We start from the raw sequence: 16,023 nt of genomic DNA on the forward strand, positions 1-16,023 counted from the left end.
GAGACGGGTTAGAGAATGTCCCCTTCTTCCATTTCCTTTTCTGTTGTCGGCCGCCGCCGACCGCGAAGGGAAGGTCGTTTTCGGGCTTGTACTCTATTCCGCTGCGGGCTTTATCTCCGCGTCTGCGAGGCGGCGTTACGCAAGGTGCGGACTGTTGCGGACGAATGGAGTGGAAGAGACATTTCAGAACGGAAGTGACCCTATCTCGAACGCGCCCGGATTCCCCGTCCGCCGCCTCGATTCCCCACCCTCCTTCGCGCACACATAACGGACCAAGCGAGCTTCGCTCTGCTTTCGGCGCCATAGCTTCGCCGTTATCTCGGTGTCTTATAGGTTCAGCATTTCTTTTTTTTTTATTGTCGTGAATTGCTATCATTTTCGGCTGGCGCTTTGTTTAGGTGTTTTTACTGCCACAGTGATACCTTTTTTTGCTTACCTTATTTTTCTTTCCTCCACTTCGACTCATCATGGGCCGCTTGTGGTCAGCTCACGTCACGCGAAGAGTTCTTCCGCCATCCGACAGCCATTAAATCCGGCAGTTCATTTCCGCCCGTTCAGCGAACCTTTCTGCGAGCAGCCTTTCTAAAAGCTTCGCCATGAGCGTCCAAAATTGCTCTTTTTTGTATATATTCTGGGCGCCGGGCCTTCAACAAACATATTTCGTGGTGTGCCTTGAACTGGACGCCGCCCACACAATGTTCGTGAATGGCGTGAGAAGAAATTTTGTGCTGGTGTCTCCCGAATCTTTAACGAACCATGTCTCCCGAGGCTTTATTCGGGAGCTACCATCCATCTGGCCTTTTCGCTTCGATCGGATAAAAGAATATGAGGAAAGAAATGACAAATTTCAGAAAACAGGCCTAATATTGTTGAAATATTTCCCCAGATATTGGCGATTTTCGTGACCTAGGAGGGGCATCTGAAGTAATCCAGAATGGAGACCTTACGGAGTATACTCTTCTTGAGGGGAGCGTATACATGTATAGGTAGAATCGCGTTTGCTTTAAAATTTCGTTATAAACTCAGGCTTGTTTATCGATGATGCCAACCTCGTGTGAGCCAGCTTTCCGTTTCTCGGGAGTGTAAAGGAGTAAAGCAGAGGCTAGGAAGAAATCGCTCTCAGTCGTTTGAAAACGGCCGGCGTGAATGCGGAATGGTAGATTGCCGTCGGCTTCGTACAGAATTTTAAATTAATGGCACCGACATTGAAGGCCCTTGTAGCGGCGAGTAACAGGAATACGCAGAAACGCAATTTTCTGCGTTTGGCGCTACAGGTAAGCCGGACCCAGCGATTGTCATGCTGCTTGTGCCGTAAACAAACCTAGAAAAGTTTACCGGTCAGTCTAGTTAGAATTTTAAGGGATAATAATGTGCCTCTATGCGTATCTTCGTGTTCAAAAAAATTTATAAACCACATGCTACAACAATATGAATACATACTTATAATTATGTGTCGAGGTGCAAAGAGATAACATTGAGGTCACCGTTTCCATGCGCTGTTTTCCCGGAGCAGTTAGTCGTGGTTTGTGCTCCCAGTTTGTCAGGAGTTGATGGAAAGCATGTAAGGAATGCAATTAGGCCGTTATGACACAATTCCTTACGTTCGATTCCATTCGATTCTTATCATCAGCCCGTGTGAGCGACTAATTCCAGTTTCAGAGAACGTATGGACTGTGACCAAATGCCAAAAGACTCAAAATGAAATAGAATTCGGATAAAGTCTTCATATCCCCCCTCTCCCCCCCCCTTTCTTTCGATAGCAGCGCACCATTCCACCATACACGCATGCCGCAGTAAGACATGCCACTAGAGACTCCGTTAGGCACAAAACACGTCAGTTTTGAAGGGTGCCCCATAGTGACTTGTGCTCAGCGATGCCTGCTAACTAATAGCATCTCTCATTTACATAGGCGCTTGTGGTCCCGGCACTTTTTACATCTCATTTGGCACCACTTTTTTAGCCGTGTTAGTCGTTGGCCCTCATGCAAAGACAAAAATTAACTCCGGTTGTACCACGCGGCACAGAGATCCCTTGGTCACGTGCGCTGAGGGTGTAGTCTACTCGATCCCTCTTTCTTGTGGAAAGGCGTGCATCGGCCAAACAGGTCGTTGTATTAGTGAAAGATTAATGGAGGGATCTATCTGGTTCATCACTCAGGAACTTGCCAGTGCACTGCAAGAATTGCAAACTTAAACTAGGTTCTAATGAACAATGCACCCCTATGTTCAAAAGAACAACCATTCTGAAGAAATGCCCCTACCATCTGACTCGCGAAATAATAGAAGCAGCCAAGATTTGTAACCTCAAGAGTGAATGCGTTAGTACGCCTTCTGTTTCTCTGTCAAACAAAGAGATAGCGTTCCTGTCTGGTTTTATGTGATTTTGACCTGGTTTTTTCCGGTACTTCTTCCTTCGTTTTTACTTTTGCTTTTACCCTCCTTTTTTGTACCTCTGTTTTATCTCTTTTAGTCTTCGCGTTAGCACTTTTTACATCTCATTTGGCACCACTTTTTTAGCCGTGTTAGTCGTTGGCCCTCATGCACTTCAGATGTTTTTTCGCCTCGGTCATCATCATGCTTAGTTACCGCGTTTTGTGCTTTTACCACTTTTAAAAACGATTTCTGCCCACTGTTTGTTACGCAAAAAAAGGGCAAGTGAAATAATTTCTTCTCGCTGCTTCTTGTAATCTTTCTTCTTTTTTGCGGTCTTGGTCACCCTTGTATTGTATGCTTAACTCTTGAATATTTTTTCTTGCTTGTGGCTTGACACGTGCAGTGATTTTAGGTTTTACCCTAGTGGGCGGTTCCTTGAGGGTATATATGTAGAGGTTGGCGCCTTTTCTCAAATAAAGTTGCAGTTCAGCGCTCGTGTGTGTGTTTTCCTCGTCTTGTGTCCTTGTGTAGCATGCGCTGTTGAAAAAATTATTATGAATAACCAACTAGCCCGTGAGCTCACCCTGTTCAATAAAATATGGGTTCAGTGCTTGGTGTCATGGTCCTGCAAGCGTTCCAATACAGCGGTCAAGCTTCCTGTTGCCATGGTGTGTTTGTTTTGCTGGCATCATAAAAGTCAAGCAATGACACTTAGCGGCTCATCTATCGCATATATACGGGCAAATATTCATGCAAGAGCACCCCTGAAATACATTTCATACACGCGCCCTGCCGCGGTGGCTCAATGATTACGGCGCTCGGCGGCGGACCCGACAGACGCGGGTTCGATCCTGGCCGCGGCGGCCGAATTTCGATGAAGGAGAATTTGTGGAGACGAATCGTGGACACCAGTCGTCGTCGGGTCTCCGCAAATATATTCGACTGGACGCGCTCAGCCAGGCGGGAACGGAACAGCGTGCCGCCGGCCATGCAGTTAAGCTGCCACCTAATTCAATCTGCGCGTGCTTGGCAGGCGTACTGGGACTGTCGTCGTGTTCTGCGGCCGGACCATGATGACACGCTATAAAGGCGTTAAAGAACCCCAGAAGGTCGAAATTTCCGGAGTCCTTCACTACGGCGTCGCTCATACCCTGAGTTGCTTTGGGATGTTAAACCCAAATAAACAAACCAATAAACCAAACTTCATACACGTCATTCGATATTACCGGTGTGGCTTGAGTGTTTAATGCTTTGGGATCGAAATAGCTCAACAGAATAATTCGATCACTTTGAAATGGCATCGTGCACAGTGTACACTCATCAAGGACTGAAGGCGCATCATGCACATATCCCACTGATAGGCTGCACCTTGGAGTCGCCACAAGTCGCATCTCAGCAGGGCAGTCGCGACTCGCTTTCCGGGAATGCCTAACGCCCCAGCCGGATAAGAAAAAGTAAAGGGAAAGAGGGCGGGAAAAGAGTGAGAGACGCATGCCTCTGCTTACTCACGGTGAAGATGGAAACATTCGAGCACTCACATTCTTCTTTCCCCTTTGCCTCACCCTCTCGGCGCGCTGTGCTGCACTGCGATCTTCAAAACGCTTTTATACAGCGGCCGAGCGCGAATTCCAAAATGGCAAAATCACTGCCCGAATAGCCGCCGCCGAGTGAGCTGAGTCTAAGAGGCATAGCGCAATAGATGTATCTATAAATTGACGGGAGGATGAAACGGGAGGGAGGCCGAGGAGGAGAGTCGCAAGGCGGTCGGAGGGGGGCAGCATATAGGAGCGGCCGAAATCGCTCCGGTGCCCGAACGGGGCGAGCGCGAAATGCAGCCGTCGCCGCCGTCGACGTCTCGGGTGTCCGCCGCCGCCGCATTGAAGCATGGCCGGTGGAAAACGCCCGCTCTTAACCGCGGGACCACATCCGTCGTGCGCGCGCCGCCCCTCGCGAAAGCCTCCATTTGAAACGCAAATGCACACTGCGTGCGCGCCGCGCGCCCACCGGGGGTCGAGGAAGTGCGCCACTTAGGCGAATCGCCGGATCTCGCCGCCGCGCGTGCAGCACGCTCGCTCGCCCGCGACCCCCTTCCACCTCCTGCATCCGAGCGCTAGAAGAGGAACCCCGAGCGGTGCGTGTGTGCGTGCGTGCGAGCACAGAGAGGAGCTGCAGCGGGAGCAGCAGTAAGCGCTGTAAAAGCGCCTCGCGCGCTCCGTTATATAGGAGCCACGCAAAGCTCATCACGCATGCGAGGTCTCCCCCCTCTTTGTATCTACCTTTCTTCTTTTGCTTCCCTCGGCGGAATAGCTCTCTCTGCGTCGCCGCCTCGAGAAACAAGTCCTGTCCGTTGGGAGCCCAGCGTCGGCGGCGTAGCACGAGAATCCCTTCTTCGTCGTCGCTTCCCGTGGGGGTGATCTCTTGTGCGTGACCTCCGTGCTGCTGCTGCTCGCTCTTTGTGGCGGAGCGGCGGCGCGAGAAGCATCAAGAGCGCGCGCACTCGTCTTCTCCGGGCCAGCACAAAATCCGCGTGCGGCACGGTTATCCGGCACAAGCTGGGGGCGGGAGGAAGGCGGGATGCAGCGGCAGGCCGCTGGTCGCCGCCACAAGGCACCGACCAAGGACACGGCTCCGGTTCGGGGCACGGCTGCCGTCCGTGAATCGCGGAGCGCACGCGCTGTTCGGGCATCCTCTATCTCTTCCCTTCCTCTCCTTGCGTCTTTTTTCACGTCCGGCAGCCGCGGCTGGCCCCACTCTCCCGATGGCATTCTACGGTGCAGTCGTACTAGAAGCCCCGAGCACGCACTGGCCCCCGCTAACCTTTTAGCCCATTTTCTGTACTCGTCAGTTATTCGAGCTGACCTGCCGAGAGGGAGCCTGAAACTTAACTTCGCATGCACGACTTTCAAGGAGAAACACGAAGCGGAACTTCCTGCTTTGTTTAGTTTTTGCTTTTTTCTGTTCAACCGGTCGACACAACTGATTTCGAATACGTGAATACGTATTCACCAGCATTCGAACGCGGTCCCTACTGAATTCACCGCATTGTAAACTATGCACACTGCGGATAATGTTTCCATATAGAAATATATGAAATGAATATATGAATTGAATGTTGAATGGCGCTTAAGTAGAAGTAGGCGCGTGTGGATAATATGGCGACAAGTGCGGACTCAGCCGTGCCTGCTCTCTTGCGACTTATCTCCATGGCATGGAAACTTGTAGTAAAATGGCAGTTTGGGCGAGTTGGTTAAGCATCTTGTAACAAAACAGCGCAAGGACACAGGACGAGAACGGAGAGAAGACACACAGCGCCGTGTGTGTCTTCTCTCCGTTCTCGTCCTGTGTCCTTGCGCTCTTTTATTACAAGATGGAAACTTGTCCTGGCACATAGAACATACATCCAGCCGTAGAGTTCACTAACCAAATGTAATAGATTTTCTCATTGGCGCCTGCACGATGTCATTTGTTAAAATCACGACGTGTGCTAACCACGCTTTTTCAGATACACTTCCATGCCTTCAAAACGCAGTATCGAACTCCGGCTAATTTGTCCACATGAATTACAAGGCGCCTTTGAAACCGAAACTGTGACCTACATAGGGAGCTTTCGATTTAAAGGAGTAGCTTGAATCCTTCAAAACCCGGTGTTCACTTTATTACGCTGCGGTAAAAACTTTCCCAATATCGTAAAACAATTCCTACCTTTGTGCAGGCACTCACCTCCTCCCTCTTCCTGCTTATCTCAGCCTTACAAAATGATCTAGTGAAATTCTAGACTTTGCCAACATTTACGAACTGTCTGCTAAGCGCCAAGGCACATTTTTTGCCAGTTAAATAAAGGTATCGTACTTGTGTGTAACGTAAAGAACATGCGAATGAAAGCGGTCAAAGCCTGCCTATTGAGAAAGGATTGACATGGAAACCTCTGGGAATACGTTTGGATCCTGCTTTGCTCTATTCCCTGCTTCCCGCCTGCAAGAAGAAAAAAAATACAAGAAAGGTAACAAGCAGCAAAGCAAAACTGCCGCGCTAATGCGTCGCAGAAGGATGCAGGTTTCGGCCGATCCACATAGCTGGCGAGCTTCCGGCGATTTGCAGCCATTTCTCGCTTGCCATGGTTCGACGCGCTTGCTCGCACCGTGCGCCGCGTGCTACGCGCACGTTTCAATGGAAGCGGAAATCCCGACAGTTCGTTGCTCTCAGCACTCATTCTGATGGCTGAAAGAAGGGCACTTAGCGTAACCCCGATAATGCGCGCCATTCGCATTATACTCGGCGCTAGTCGCAGTCCTTTTAAGATCTCATGGTCGGTTTGCGACGTATTCTACTAGAGAATTGAGGATACTTGTTAAAAAAAAAATTCAGGGGGCGCTTTGTTCACCTAAAGTGCGGTGAGTCGGAAGCCTTAAGCGCGGTGGTGCTGCTTATGTCACTGATGCGTGGTTAAGATGTCAAGCTTCGCCTCTAAAAGTGGAACGCGACAGCGTCTTGCAACGCTGCCAGGGAGTCCACAGAACGCCATCGCCCGTTCGGCTCTGCGCCTCGCTCGTCCGTAAATTAGTTTTTGAGGAAAGGAAATGTCTGTCTTGCATATCTCGGTGGACACCTGAACCTCGCCGTAACGGGAGGAAGATGATAGTGAACGAAGACATTGTATTTACTAGACGCGCCTTTGTTCATTCCAAACCATCGAGCTGCCATGGCGGAGTGGTAGCGCGCTCGTCTCGCACTCAGGAGACCATGGTTGGATTCCCCAACTAGGCCAATTTCCTACTCGGTTGTATATATTTATCTGGTCTACTAGAAAGGTTAATTAGGCTACTTGGTCAATTAAGCAATTAACTAAACTCAGTCCCACTTACTTGGAGCATCACTATACCATCCCTTTAATTGGTTGCATGGTTACTAGCCAAAGTACAATTTACCCCGTTTGAAATTCGCGCACTGTGACGTCACGACCATTTCGACCAATTGAAAAGCGTGACATTTCTGTCCACAACTGCTGCTTACAACGATGAGGCATTAAAGGCTTCCGCCTTAAAAAAAAAAAAAACATGCACTATATCTGGCCCTCGAGAGTAGGTGTCAGCCTGAAATGCATCGCAGGAAAGGTGTATAGCTCATTCTTGAATGGCTCACAGATGGCCGAAGCCGCACTTTTTGATGGGCATCGGCCAGCTAGCTACCTTGAAGGCTGGACGTGCCTCCGCCTCACCCCACTCCTGTTCAAACTGGACAGTACGCTTGGTCACCATAGTTTCTTTCTCGGCTTCTAGAGCCCCTGCTATAAGTCACTTCTCTTCTTCCAGCGCCTTAGCCGCTTTCTCAGGATCGTGCGGCAATTTACAGCCGCCTTTGCCAGCAGAACCGAGCCTGCCTACCCCTTGACTCATACGGCTTCACTGCCGCCGAGCATTTGGAGAGCGAACGCACGATGACGACGAAAATGACGAAGATGACCGTCATTCCTGCGTCTTCGATCTCCCGGTTAGCAAGTCCCCGGTCGTTGCGTCGTCCAATCTGTCAGGCTATACCCTATTACTACTCCTTTTCCCCCTCTAAACACTCCTGTTTCGAGCAGTTCACTGCCTATGTCTTGGTCACTCCCCCTAGTGGGTACGTGCCATCTTTATTTGAGGCCTGCCAACCAACCAACCATTTCTGAATTATGTCAGTTTGATGGGATGCACAACTTGTGCGTTCACTCAGCAACTCTAGACACACATGAAGTGGTGCCGACTGCTATGCTCGCGCCTATTTAGTCGCTAGCATCAGCTGCAGGGTATCATTTAGAATATGTAGCCGGAGTCGCTGCGGCTACGGCTCACTAGTTTTAAATGTCTAAAAATGAAACTGCTGCATTTAAGCCCCCGTTTGCTCGAGCCCCGTTTAGGGAGCTTGGTTTGGAAAGCTTCTGTTCTTATGGATACCGATCGGACAAAAAATTCTCCTTTAAACGGTAAGAGGGAGCTTGGTTTGGAAAGCTTCTGTTCTTATGGATACCGATCGGACAAGAAATTCTCCTTTAAACGGTAAGATGTTCGCCGTTCTCGGCCAGGTTTGCCGAGAATGTCGACTAAAGGACTGTCATGTTCTTAAAAATAGTAATTATTTCAGGTTTTCAGGGCATCTCACTGCATGCCAGTTCAGCATGGCGGGCGCGCATACTAAATAAACAGGGTGCTTTCTGCGCATGCGTGGTGTCATGTGCACGTCCCCACCTGACCACTGCGCATGCGCCGTCGACACTGGATTGGTCCCGTGCTGTGTTCTCCTCTTGCATCTCTGGTAAACGCGCTGTTCTCTCGTCTTGTGGTCCGACATGAGCCTATGCTAGTATGAATGGTTACTCTTCTACAGCGATGTCTATTTTATAACACACAGTATGCTTCCAGGTCATTGTTGTATGAATTCAGCTGCCACCACTCGGGACGCTTAACGCTTTCCGGCTGGATTCCCTGATATAAGCGTAGTGACCCACAAGGTCGACCGAGTCCAAGACCCTAAAGTACGAAGGCGAAAGCACAGCCGGCAGCAAAAATGTTAAGAGTTAGGATTTGTGGAATAAAAATGATTTCGACTTAGTCGCAGGAGCTGATCGCCTGAAATGCGTACTGGTAAAAGTACAATGTTCCGTCCGCTGGAATCAGTATATCAGCCTATGTGGTCGCGAGGCTGCGCTGCAATAAATTTGTTATTGAGCACGCGCATCCCGTTAACTTTTGCTGGCGGCTGTACCTTGAGCCCCACAGCTAGCGCTTACAGACAGCGGGTTTTATGTTATTTTTTTTTTCAGTGTGTTTAGGTAATATTCGCCCAACTCGGTCTGTGGCTTTCCCCTCGTCAGAAGCACCACCTTTTCAAGGCCACGCAACTGCATTAAAGCATACGCTGTATAAGAATAGTCGTAGGTTTAGTAGTATGCCCTGTGCAAAGACGTACGACCAATTAGCCCCATTAAACCTTTGCTAAAGCTTAGTAGTGCTGATGCGACTGCAGGGTAGCAAGTTGTGATTTAGCACTGTCGCACAGAACGGGGCGTTCCCTTTTTTTGCGCTGGCGGACAACTCACTCGGAGCTTGCTACGCCGTAGACTCTAGCACGAGTTTACAGTCTAACGCGATTTGAAGGTGATCATTTCAGGCTTAACCTACTTAGATTGAACTCCTCTAATACGGTTTATTTTCGCAATAACGCTGCAATGAATACTTGAGCTAAGCTATGTGAAGGATTGGTTTATCCTGCAACGTCGTGTTTCTTGCGGAATGAGTGGCAGTCACGCCACCAAAACGCTCTTCCGTTTCAGCGGGAACGAATTTAATAACCTTCAAATCGTGTTAAACTTTACTCCGATCAGCACCGGATAGCTTCTACTTTTGCGGTTACGTGGCCATAGATGCACGGCCAGTCCGCAGTATTCCGTATGCGATTTCCATGAAAAGCTGGAGTCGCGCAGGCAGTAATAGCACAGGACGAAATTTTATTGCTCGGTGTGATGTTGTGGAAGTTTGGGTCGTGTGCGCTTGCGCGGAGACCGCAGTCCGCCCCGAGAGGAAGAACAAACGACATAAGTTGGGAAGTAGCATTATATTAAATTCCAAAAGAGCAAACATGATGATTCACTGAAACTTGGAGGGAAACATACAGCACTTGAAACGCTGTGTAGTGATGCCCGCGTGCGTTGATCAAACTCAGCACAACAGTTGAAACGTGAACTAGATATCGCGTGGACACTTCATTCAAAACAACCTGCGTCAGGAAAACAAACCAAAGCACTTCAGCATATTCAGTAGAAAAATGCTAGCGCTGAGAAGCTGTTGTGGCCGCTTTAATTTCATTGTGAAAAATTTGTTTTAATAACCTAACCCGTGCCGAAAACGCTTTCGTTGCCACTGCGGATTTCTTCCGGCTGCTCATCCGGATGTCGACAAAGGACGTCGACAAAGGGACGATCGATTTTTTTTTCCTTCGCGTCGCAATTTCCAAAGCCCGGTGCTTCAAAAGAGTGCATGACGGTTAGAAATACCTCTTGACTAGTAACTGCTTGACTTATGATTTATTGCACGACTATCAGCGCGGTCACCTCCTCGCGAAACGCGCTTTAGTACTGACGAAATGCTTCATTTAGTTTTTTTCACGCATGACTACTGAGAACAACACTCGATGAAAAGGCTACAGTCTTTTAATTAGGTCACGTAACAAAAATAGCTCGATTGAGGGCCCACCGTTTAATGACTATACACTACTTCCCGATTCCCTTAAAATAAAAGAATCTCCTGTCAAAGCAACAATGCCCGGGGCACTCATTCTTTCCCGCGCGTTATTCGCCAGTGGCTTATCTTTGGTGTGTGTATTTTTTTTCTTTCAGTTGCAGCGATAATGCCATAGCAGAATCCACATTGGATCACCAAGGCGCCTTGTAACCACACCGTGAGGAGGTTACGAGACGTCGTCTCCTCTACCGCATGCACGCACAAAAAAGAGAATGGACAGCTGATAGCTGTCAGAGGACCAGGAACAAATAATTAAGAAAAAAAAATGAGTCCGGCCGGCTGTAGAGAAACGTCACTTAAGACAACGCGCGTGTATGTACAAGACATTTCTCACAAGGCACCCACTGTTCTCTCCCTTTCTTGCAGGGTGCAAAGGGGCGAGCCGCACAAAGGACTCCCGCGAAGTTTCACTGATGTTACTGCGGAGGAAACGTTCGGGCTGTACAGGGGACGTCCATTTTGTGACAATGGTTTTTACACATGTGTTCATCAGGAGCGTGCACGTGCTTGTGCTCACAGTGCGTAAACGCATTCCTTTTGCGCAGTTTCTGGAAACGTAATGCCCGTGGAAACATCATCTTCGACATTGCAGGAACGCTTCACACAACAACCAAGAACAAAACATAGTCCTTTGTTGGTCACGATTACGAAAAGTTGAATAAATAAACAGCCATCGCTCCCGCCCCTTCCCCGAAATACAAGAGATGTGACAAGTGAAAAAGAACCTCGGTAAAGTGCAAAGACCTATATTTCAAGGACGGATTTATGGACCACCTTGAAAGAGGTGGTTGTGTGGGGGTGTCCATTCGAACCATGCATTTCTCGGACTTTTTCATCAAAAAAAAAGGAGGGTTGTTCACAGTTTTCCCATGTAAAGCTTTTTGTTTTGGTGGGGTTCGGGGTGTGAGCAACAACGACCACCATCCCATCTCCATAAATCCGCCCCTGATATATATACATATTGATTGCACTGATTTCTTTGGATGGGGAATCAATTTATCCTTCCCCATTCTTCCAATAGATTTTGGTTCTCTTGCACTAGTACATGAGAATCAAGAATAACATAAATACACGAGCTGCTCTAGACGAGTAAAAGAGGAAGCAAAACCATAAGCAGATCACGCAACATGACGACACTGCACCAAGGAACACATCCGTTCAATCCATCAGTTCACTGTCACAATGAATGGGAATGACTGTTCATGTGGAAGGGTTTGTCAATGTTGTCATTGTTGAGGACGCCTCTAGAATGTAGGGCCATATTCACACGAGGGCTGAACCAGGCGGCCGTCAAGTATTCCAGCGGCGGTGCTTGATCCGTCAAACGCAGGCATCAGCGTACCACCTTTTCTTCAATTACGCACGATGAGAAAGAAACAGTTACAAGAGCTGCATCACGGCAGAGAGGCATCGGCGTAGAGTCAAAAATGGGGGTGGGGAATTGATCACATGTGAGTCACACTGGTGAAGGGGGTTCCAAGCAATCTTCATCCGTGACATACAATGTGGGAAAGTGGCGTCCTCTGGTTTTTGTGTATTTACATCACCTGGTTAATGACTGCAAGTTCTCTTAAGTATTCAGAGCTTATCACTTAATAAATAACCCACACCCTGAAAGGTAATTTTCCTGTGGAGTTCATTTTGAATGGACACTGAGACAGAGTGAAAATAATGTTTATAGGAGTTTTAAAGAGCATTGTTCTCCAGCATCTTCCGAAATTAATTTAAAACTGGCTTGGCTATGAAATATTTTATGTGGTAGCGAACAGGTGACTGTACGGAAACAGCGAGAATGCAGCGCTCATGCCACTGTGTCCTAATGTTTCCCGCATACTGAAAACTATGCAAGAACACGTCCAGTTACAGCACCATTTTGAAGCAAGCACGGCTCACACTGGCTCTCGCACAATATTAAAAGCAAGCCCTGAATGAAGGAAAATTTGTTTCACTGGTTCATTCATGTCTGCTAACGTATTTTTGGGTCACATCAAACATACGTGGCATTCCAGTGTTGTTGCCTATGTCAGCAAGCCAATCTACAATGATGGTAAGTGGTTAAGAGAACAACAGCGCATATTGTACGAGAACTGCAACCATCACACTCAATGAAAAGACATACGGCTTCTCTTCCTGCTTTCTTTTCCTCGGAATCTCTTTTGTCTCCCCAGCAACAATGAACGGCAGCGTGTTCACCATCCTCGAGTCACACACTATACGGCCTGTTTCCCAGAAAACAACCTTAGGCGAGCGGGTGGCGCACCTGCGAGTCAGTGGTTACACAATAAGCGCTCGCGGGGTCACACAGGGTTCCTCCAGGAACACACGTCTTTCCGGTCGCCTCTGCATGACGCTCGTCTATGCGAGGCTGTTTCAGTCGCCGCCTTTCGCGTGTCTACCTCTTGGTCTTCCTCCTCTTGGTCGCGCCGTTGCCGACAAAAGGGCGCGCAGCGCAGATCATGGTCGGCGCTGGGGGTCGCCATAGCTACCGACCGTCGTACGGGGAGTCACCACTGCCGTAACCGCTGGAGCGGTCGTCCCTGGGCGGCTCGTCGACCGAGTGAGGCGCTTGTTGCGGTGCTTGAGATTGTTGCTGCTGCTGAGGCTGTGGTTGGGACATGGGCGTCTGCTGCGGCGTATGCTGCTGTTGTTGCTGTTGCTGCTGTTGTTGTTGCTGCTGCTGTTGTTGCTGCTGCTGCTGTTGCTGCTGCTGACGCTTTACTGGGAGAGGGTTGGCCACCTGGTGGTTGAGTGCCGGCACACCGCCCGGTCCGCCGCCACCTCCGCCGCCGCCAGCCGCTGCGTAGAAGGGTGGAGGCACTCCCGCCATCAGGGCCCGCTCCTCGTAGTCGTACTCGCAGAGGATGCGGTTGTCATGCAGGTAGAAGCGGTCGCCAACACAGAACCTGCGAGTTGAACAGGGGAAAAGGGAGAGAGGACGCACGATTAGGAACCAATCTTCGCGGAGCCGTCGACTCCACGTCAGTACCCCCGCTTTATGTTGCTTCATTTGCACAGACGGAATCAGTGCGAGGAAATAGGATACCTACTGGGATGCACCAAAAAAATGAATGGGTTTAAACATCTCGTCGAAAAAGGCCAGATGGCTTGTTTGCGGTTTCCGCCAGTTCCGCTGTAGCGTAGCGCACAAATTTTCTCGCAGTGTGTTGTATTCGGAGCATGGCAATAAGAAATATGACAACGAGCAGTGAAAGCAAAGGTGATGATGCAAAGCGTCCCGATTCATACGCAGATAAAATGTGGTAGCGCAATATTTGAATAATGCGTAATTTAGCTAACGGGACTAAAATGTCCATGCGCAGGGTGACTAGGTGCATATCCGTTGTGAAATATGGGGTATGAGTATTTTTACAGGCTACAGAAGGAAGAATGCGCCAGAACAACAAAAGCGAAAATACCGTTTTACTGCTTTTATATTTGGAATCAGCAGCACCCACTAGAAAAACTTCATTTATCCGTTTAAAGATACTTAGCCGCTGACACTGAACATTCTGAGCCGCTGTCACAACGTGTAAGCTACAAGTGCTCATTCAGTCAGCTTTGGGACGTTTGGGTTGAGGGTGTTGCAAGCTACAGGTGTGGTTAGCCTTGCGATTGATCTTCCGGCCATCGCTCTACCGTAGCGACATTTAAATTTATTCACATACGTGAGTTTGAGGCACACTACAATGGGCGTTTACTTAATACCAGGGGAAGCACAAGAATATAAACAAGAATGTCTGCGGGAAGCCGAACATTTGTCAGACAGGCTGTGAAAGTAACCGTAGCAGTTAATACCCAAATCCTGGCAAAACGGAACAGTAAGAATGTAAGTCTTAAAACATATCTGAAAAGGTTTGGTTGCTGCCTTACCTGTGGTTACACTGCTGGCAAGCGAAGCACTCCAGATGGTACACATTGCCGCGTGCTCTCATGACCATCTCGAACGCCGGGATGGCTTTACTGCATGCAGAGCACAGGCCTGTCGTGCCAAATAATCTGCAGCGACAAAATCAGGAGAGAAAAACAGCGATTTGACCACCACGGTCACTTTTATACTGCTTCCGACAAACAAGAAGCAAATTAACGTTGTATGAACGTCAATTCCAAATATTATATTTAATGCGATAGCAATAGGGGCCCCGTGGATCCAACATGAGTCGTCGGTCATAAAATTTGCGCATTGACTAGAGTGAAGTGACGTCAAGAGACGGGAAGTTATATCACGTCCGGAAAAACCGTCAAAAGCTGTTAATGCTATCTCACTGGCAACACATGCTGGAATTGGGTGTCCCTGTGAATTTTTGTTTCAGTTCCAAAACCCTAAATGTATGATCGCCATAGTTCGAGGGCTTCAAATCAAATTCGGTGACACACTAACAAATGATACACTTTGCTAGGTGGCACTGAGGAACCAGACAGTTCGAAGGCTGGCTTCCCACCAAATCACCACTCAGTTCAAAAACAGGTGCTTCGCCATCCCACTTCCTCTTGGTACCCTAGATTCGAAATACAGTGCGGCCTGGTGGCAACTGCAAACTGCCACATATCACTGCACCATCGCTACACTGGCCCTCGCAATCTGCTCAACATCTAGGGCGGCCAAGGACTGCCTCATACACTGTACATGGGAATTCCTCCAACCCATGGCAGTAGCAGTAGAGCTCTCAGTGAAGTCCAGGCCCGTAGACTCTTGGACAAACATAAACCCACCGTTGAGTAGCTTCTTTTATTTTCTGCTTCAAATTAAAGTTGTTACCACCACCACCTCTCGGCTTCTTTTAAATACCTTCATTACATTGATCAGGCCCACAAGTGCCGATGGTGGCACGTAGGGACTCTTCTTTGGTAAGGGTTACTGCTTAGACGACAGCTGTGACACGAATGGTGGAATTGAATTCTTTATTTATCCGAAGTGTCTCTACGGCGGAGCCATCGCCGGCATTACAACGCAAGGTTAGTCCCACCAGTAGGTAAAAGCCAGTATCACACCGCATGATCGGGGCAAGCAAAGTGCATATCATTCCCAGACACATCCAACACCGGCATCACAGTTTAGTTGTGCTGAAACTCCCCCAAGAAAAAAAAATACCAGCGGTTAACAGTCGCCTGCCCGCCACATCAAGGACGTTAAATGACTGCGCAGAGAGCCCGCACAACCATCCCGAGGCATCGATCCTCCTCATCAGGAGAGACCACCCGGGTGTCCAAGAAGAAAGCCAAGAAAAATACCAAGCTTTTTCACCTCGCCTAATCTGGCCTGCCTTTTTAATGGACGCGGAGCAACGGAGCAACGGGCTTCTTCCTAATGAAGTAAAAGCTCACGACAGCGGCGTTGACGGCTACGACGACGGCGGAGATGACGGCGAGACCGAACACG

At 48.9% G+C, this 16,023-nt stretch overlaps 1 protein-coding gene across 1 annotated transcript in view; it reads right to left on the reverse strand.

Moving 5' to 3' along the window:
• Positions 1-9,941: 9,941 nt before the first annotated feature.
• The window catches only part of LOC149372777 (uncharacterized), a 78,129-nt gene continuing 72,047 nt past the window's right edge, over positions 9,942-16,023 (reverse strand). Inside the window, exons 3-4 of the mRNA XM_089567320.1 lie at positions 14,517-14,642; positions 9,942-13,549 (exon numbers count right to left, since the gene is read on the reverse strand). Coding sequence (XP_089423446.1) covers positions 13,129-13,549; positions 14,517-14,642 — 547 coding nt within the window. The 3' untranslated portion in view covers positions 9,942-13,128. The remainder of the gene's footprint in view (positions 13,550-14,516; positions 14,643-16,023) is intronic.

This window comes from Amblyomma mixtum, chromosome 1 (genome assembly GCF_055824585.1).
Source record: "Amblyomma mixtum isolate Tamu chromosome 1, ASM5582458v1, whole genome shotgun sequence".
Classification (NCBI taxonomy): Eukaryota; Metazoa; Arthropoda; class Arachnida; order Ixodida; family Ixodidae; genus Amblyomma; species Amblyomma mixtum.